Source organism: Panthera uncia, chromosome D2 (assembly GCF_023721935.1).
Source record: "Panthera uncia isolate 11264 chromosome D2, Puncia_PCG_1.0, whole genome shotgun sequence".
NCBI lineage: Eukaryota > Metazoa > Chordata > Mammalia > Carnivora > Felidae > Panthera > Panthera uncia.
The window spans coordinates 34,397,739-34,404,105 of record NC_064818.1 but is presented as its reverse complement, the minus strand read 5'-3'; the positions used below and the strand labels follow the sequence as shown (position 1 = coordinate 34,404,105).

Below are 6,367 nucleotides of genomic sequence, written 5' to 3'. Positions count from 1 at the left end.
CTGCGCACTTTACCCTCACTATTCATTTTCCTGACACAGAGAGCCTCTTTTCCTCTCCTTCGTTCTTTTTCTTAGAGCCACCCCCACCCCATCCCAGGAGGCTGCTCCTCTTTCCCCCTCCGCTGGTTCCCCCTTGGTCTCTTCCTTACTCTCTCTCCATCTCTCTCTCCCTCTCCCTTTTTCCCCTTCAAGTCGCACCCGCCTTGTAATCAGCAACAAAAGCTGACATAAATCACAGGCGGATTGACAAGAGCTGACAAATAACTGATTGATTGCGGTCGAGGAACATTGACAATTGATGGAGGGGTGGAGATGCCCAAAGAACTGAGGAGAGGGGGAGAGAGAAGAGAGGGTAGCAGGGGAGAGTAAGAATGGGGAGGGGGGGACGGAGTGTGAAACAGAGGAAACATGTGACCCCCGCTCCTGCCCCAATCTGCGCGTCCCCGGGCGTCACGTGGCCGGGAAGGGCTGGGAGCCCAGCGCACAGCCCGGAGACGAGCCGCCGCCGCCTCCGCTGCCCACCTAGCTTCTGGTTTCTCTGCTGCCGAATCTTGAGAAATCAAAGCGGGCGGGCGGACTTCCTCCGTCATCCGCTCTCCACCTTTCCTTACCCCGGTGGCCGCGTCGCGAGAGATTTCAGTTACTGAACGAGACAGAATATTTGGTGTGTGGGGCCCCTGTGCGCCCCTGGAGTTGACAGTCCAGCTGTTGTCCAGACTCCCGCCGTTGCTCCTTCTGGACACCCCCCTCAATCTTTTTCTCTTACGCACCCTCCTGCAAAAAAAGGTTTCAGTTTATTTTCGAGCCAGGAAAAGGAAGGACGACGAGGTAGAAAAAAGAGGGAGGCGGCAGATAGCAAACGCAGAATAAATGTCCAGGTCGTCCTCGGAGCGAAATCGAGGGAGGGGACACGCGGGAGGGGGGCGGTGAAGAAGGAGCTGCCCATTAAAACCAGCGCTGAGAGTCCTGGCGGCGGCGGCGGCGGCGGCGCGGGACGCGTCACATCCCCTTGACCCTCCAATCACCTCGGGCTCCCATTTGATTGGAAGGCGGCAAAGGCTTTAATCTCCCCCTTGGTGCAGCTGCTTTTGAAGTGAGTTTCCTCGCCAGAGCCCCGGCTGGACAGGCAACGGCTCACATCGCCAAGCGCAGCGTCAGCGCTGGGTCGCGAGTGCGCAGCGCAGGGGCACAGCCCGAGGCGGACACGGCGAGCCACCCGGCACTCCCACAGTCCGGCCGGCTCCTCCCGCTCGGCCACGGCACTGCTGCGGGCCACCCAGGATTATTCGCTTCTGGCTCCCGGCGCCGAGAAGGCGCGCTGGGTGCCCGTGGCCGCCGCGCCAGCTCCTCCTCCTACTGCTTCTGCTCCCCGGGCGAGCGCGCAGCCCGGAGCCCGCCCCGCGCCTCCCGGAGCCCTCCCCCCGCTGCTCCCATGCGTGCGGGTGGGTCATGAGCACAGCGCCCTCGCTTTCTGCCCTAAGAAGCAGTAAGCACAGCGGCGGCGGCGGCGGCGGCGGCGGCGGCGGCAGCGGCAGGAGTGCGGACCCTGCCTGGACCAGCGCGCTCTCTGGAAATAGCTCTGGCCCCGGCCAAGGCTCGTCCCTGGCCGGCAGCACCAAGCCTTTTGTGCACGCTGTGCCCCCCCTCTGACCCTCTCCGCCAGGCTAACCGCCTGCCCATCAAGGTGCTGAAGATGCTGACGGCACGGACTGGCCACATTTTGCACCCCGAGTACCTGCAGCCTCTGCCTTCCACTCCCGTCAGCCCCATCGAGGTAAGGACCCTCTCCCCGGATCGCGCTGGGACCACCACCCTGGCTGCCGCTTCACAGGATTTCTTTCTCTCGGGATCTGGGGGTGGGAATGGGGGGGGGGTGTCAGAGTGATTCAGTTCCGGGATGGGGGAGAGCCCATAGTGCTCCCGCACCTTAAAACTAGGGCGGAAAGGGGGCAAGAGGTAGAATGGGATGGGAATGCTAGGGGACAAAGCAGCTAAAACTTATTTCTCCTTTTGGCATTAAAGCTTCCACCCTGACTCCGTCCCCTTCACTTTCGGCCCGGAAGAGGGGCGGAAGTCCGAAATGCGGTTCCAAAGTCGCAGTCTTAAGGGTCCCCAGAAACTGATATTTGTATACAGCCTCTAAGGCACCAACGGCCTGAGCCCTTACTCTGAAGAAATAGGTGTGTGTGTGTGTGTGTGTGTGTGTGTGTGTGTGTGTGTGTATGGGGGAGGAGGTATAGTTTTGGGTCTAGGAGTCAGAAACCAAAACATTTCTGAGTATTTTTAAAAATACAGTTGGCGCTTATAGAGGGAAGAATATATCCTGATTTGGCGGGGAGGAGGGAGCTGCTGCCTTTCTCAGGGGCGAGTGTGTGTGTGTGTGTGTGTGTGTGTGTGTGTGTGTGTCTGTCTCTTGGGGGGTGTGGGGGGTGCTGCCTAGGATTGCGCCTGGATCGTAACTGGCGGTTTGCGGAAGGGCGTTTGAACCCTAGAAGCCAGGATTCTAAAGGGTTTCCCCTTCTTTCTCTTTGTGCCACTCCCCAACCTCACGTCTGACCCCGCAGCTTGATGCCAAGAAGAGCCCGCTGGCGCTGTTGGCGCAAACATGCTCGCAGATCGGGAAGCCCGACCCCTCGCCCTCTTCCAAACTCTCCTCTGTCGCTTCCAACGGGGGCGGCGCGGGCGGTGCCGGCAACGGCACCGGGGGCGACAAGGACGCAAAGTCGGGCCCCCTCAAGCTGAGCGACATCGGCGTGGAGGACAAGTCGAGTTTCAAGCCGTACTCCAAACCCGGCTCGGATAAGAAGGAGCCGGGAGGCGGCGGCGGCGGAGGCGGTGGTGGCGGGGGCGGCGGCGGGGGGGGTTCAGCAGAAAAGTCTGGATTCCGGGTACCGAGCGCCACCTGCCAGCCATTCACACCCAGGACAGGCAGCCCAAGCTCCAGCGCCTCGGCCTGCTCGCCAGGAGGCATGCTGCCTTCGGCCGGGGGCGGCCCAGAGGGCAAGGACGACAAGAAGGACCCCGACGCGGGCGGCGGCGGCGGCTCCAGCAAGGGTTCCGGGGGCGCCTCCGCCGAAGGGGGACCCACTGGGTTGGCGCACGGCCGGATTAGCTGCGGCGGAGGGATTAATGTGGACGTAAACCAGCACCCAGATGGGGGCCCCGGGGGCAAGGCGCTAGGCTCAGACTGCGGCGGTTCATCGGGCTCCAGCTCCGGCTCGGGCCCCAGCGCGCCCACCTCCTCCTCAGTGCTGGGCTCTGGGCTGGTGGCTCCGGTATCACCCTACAAGCCGGGCCAGACAGTGTTCCCTCTGCCTCCCGCGGGCATGACCTATCCAGGCAGCCTGGCTGGGGCCTACGCTGGCTACCCGCCCCAATTCCTGCCACATGGCGTGGCTCTTGACCCCACCAAGCCGGGCAGCCTGGTGGGGGCGCAGCTGGCGGCGGCTGCGGCGGGCTCTCTGGGCTGCAGTAAGCCGGCGGGCTCCAGCCCCTTGGCCGGGGCGTCGCCGCCATCCGTGATGACAGCCAGTTTGTGCCGGGACCCGTACTGCCTCAGCTACCATTGCGCCAGCCACCTAGCAGGGGCGGCGGCAGCCAGCGCTTCGTGCGCTCACGATCCGGCCGCGGCGGCCGCGGCGCTCAAATCCGGATACCCGCTGGTGTACCCCACGCACCCGCTGCACGGCGTGCACTCTTCGCTAACAGCTGCCGCCGCTGCCGGCGCCACACCGCCCTCCCTGGCAGGCCACCCCCTCTACCCCTACGGCTTCATGCTCCCTAACGACCCGCTCCCCCACATCTGCAACTGGGTGTCGGCCAACGGGCCCTGCGACAAGCGCTTCGCCACGTCCGAAGAGCTGCTGAGCCACTTGCGGACCCATACGGCCTTCCCCGGGACAGACAAACTGCTGTCGGGCTACCCCAGTTCATCGTCTTTGGCCAGCGCCGCAGCGGCCGCCATGGCTTGCCACATGCACATCCCCACATCGGGCGCTCCGGGCAGTCCCGGGACGCTGGCGCTGCGCAGCCCCCACCACGCGCTGGGACTCAGCAGCCGCTACCACCCTTACTCCAAGAGCCCGCTACCCACACCCGGCGCTCCTGTGCCGGTGCCCGCCGCCACGGGACCGTACTACTCCCCCTATGCCCTCTACGGACAGAGACTGACCACCGCCTCGGCACTGGGGTATCAGTGAGGGCGGTGGGGAGGGTTAGCAAGGGAGAGAAAGGAGCTGGGGGGGGGGGGGGGGAGGAGCCGAGGGAGGGGCGGAAACAGGGCAGAGGCTACTGTCACCCGCGCGTGGGGATGACCCGGGCCAGGAAAGGAAAGTATATATATGCCGTATCTATCTACCCAAAACAGCGACCGAGACCCGGTGGGAAACTCCCCTTTCCTCCACCTCTCATTTCCCCACCCACGCAAACTTTATAAAAGTTGAAAAAATATCATTTGACTTTTTATAGAAAAAGAAGGAAAAATTAATTGAGAAGGTGTTCATCTGAGGACTGCATCGGTGGACACTGGTATTTATTTATGTTAGCTCCAAGCGGACCCGTGGTTCAAAAGTGCATTATTTAGTTTGATCTCCGTAGGTAAAAAGGAGGAGGGGTAAAAAAAAAAAAAAATTAAATCTTGAGGGTAAAAATGTGAAAAACAAACCCTCCCATCCCTTGTAGAGTATAAATAAATACAAAACCGCCACAGAACTAGAGGTCTTCTCTTTAATGTTACTTTAAAATTGCTATTATTGTATTGTACGTTCTTATTTAATGTCTGATTGAAACACAAATTTACATGCATGTTTGTTACAAAAAATGAAAAAAAACAAAACAAAACAAGTCACAATTTGTCAGCTCTGATTTCAAATTGCAATTATTTTTAAGGTGTATACCATCGAAAGAGAATGGGTATTTTTTTGTATGTATTCTGGAAGAAAACAAAAAAAAAAAAAAAGGAAAAACAATTCTATTCCAAAACCTCATTTGCCTTATTTTGTTCTTTAAAAGGAACACAACTATTTTTAATTTTTAAGTCCACCCGCTGAGAAGGGGACAAATAAGGTTTACGTCATGTACTAAAATAATAGACAATGTATCGCTTTAAAGATTAAAATTCCGTATATTTGATGTATTAAAAGGTTTTACTTCTTCTTATCTTTTTTTTATTTTTTATTTATTTATTTTTTTGGTGAAAGAGAAAGGAAGAGCATGGCAGTTTCGGCCGCAGTGGGTTCCCTGGGCCTCACGGCTGCTCCTACTTCCCAGGACCATGGCTGCATTTCCTATTGTTTTTGTTGTGATTTTTAGGAAGATGCAAAGGGCTGGCCAGCCGTGGGGTTTGCCTTGGGGAAAATATTTTTAAACAGGGGATTTCACAATTTGTAAAGATCGTGTCCTGAGCAATCGCTCATTTAGTTTTTAATTTTCCTCCCAGCACACGGTTTGTTAAAAGTGAAAGGAAAAAAAATGATTTTTTAAAAATCATTATTTCTCTCTTGAGATTTTTGAGAATTTGGCTTTTGTTTTGTACAGAGAGCGGCGCAGTCCAGGACTCTCCCCAAGGCCTTAGCCCTGGGGAGGTGCCACTGCCCGCTGTCCCTGTCTTTGCTTTCCAAGCATCCCTGTCCCAGGCGGGCAGCCGGGATAGATCCGGGGACGGTGAGCGCCTGGGAATCTGCTTCCCAGGCCTGGGGGGAGCGCGCCGGAACCTAGCCCCTCGGTTGAAAGTGAGTTCGCTCTCCTTTTCTCCTTCTGGCTGCCGGAGCCCAGCCCTCAACACCCCACGCCCAGAGTCCGGGCCCGCGGCTGGCCGGCGCCGCGGCTGCTTTTCCGCGTCCAGATTTCTCTGCAGCCCGAGCTCTACCCCAGTCTGTGCCGCAGGAGAGCGCGCCGGGGCATACGACCCGGAAGCCCCTTCAGATTCGGCCCCACGAGGGTCAGGGAGCCTGTTCCCTGTCTCGCCAGGGAGACCAGGTGGGCGCTGAGCGCTGTCCTCGGCTTCGAGGTCCGATCGGAAAAGGGTGCGGCGGGACTCTCCGTCCGCGCGGGCATCCCCGCAGCGCGCACCGCTCCCTTGTCCCCAACTTGAGTGGTGGGACTGAGCTGCCCGAAGCTCTGATAGAACCACGCAGAGAAGAGCCCTAATCTTTTTTGGGAGGGAGGCGGCGGGGGGGGGGGGAGACTCAGTCACCCCCCCCGACCCTCCCCCCCAACACAGACACTCGTGCCCCTGCCCCGGGCGTGAGCTCTGTGGTCTTCTGGCTGTTTGGATGCTCGCCCTCCCGGGTCGGCGGGAGCTCTGGGCTCAGTGCGCGACTTTCCTGGGATCCCGGGACTACGGAGTCGCGGCGCTGAGCACGCACCC

The 6,367-nt window shown here is 58.9% G+C and overlaps 1 protein-coding gene across 1 annotated transcript; it reads left to right on the top strand.

Moving 5' to 3' along the window:
* The first annotated feature begins 614 nt into the window (after window positions 1-614).
* ZNF503 (zinc finger protein 503) lies at window positions 615-5,157 on the top strand. Its single transcript, XM_049645264.1, is given in 3 exon segments — window positions 615-1,638; window positions 1,640-1,774; window positions 2,565-5,157. Coding segments are annotated over 3 exon segments (1,959 nt in total). The 5' UTR covers window positions 615-1,449; the 3' UTR covers window positions 4,200-5,157.
* The last annotated feature ends 1,210 nt before the right edge of the window (window positions 5,158-6,367 follow it).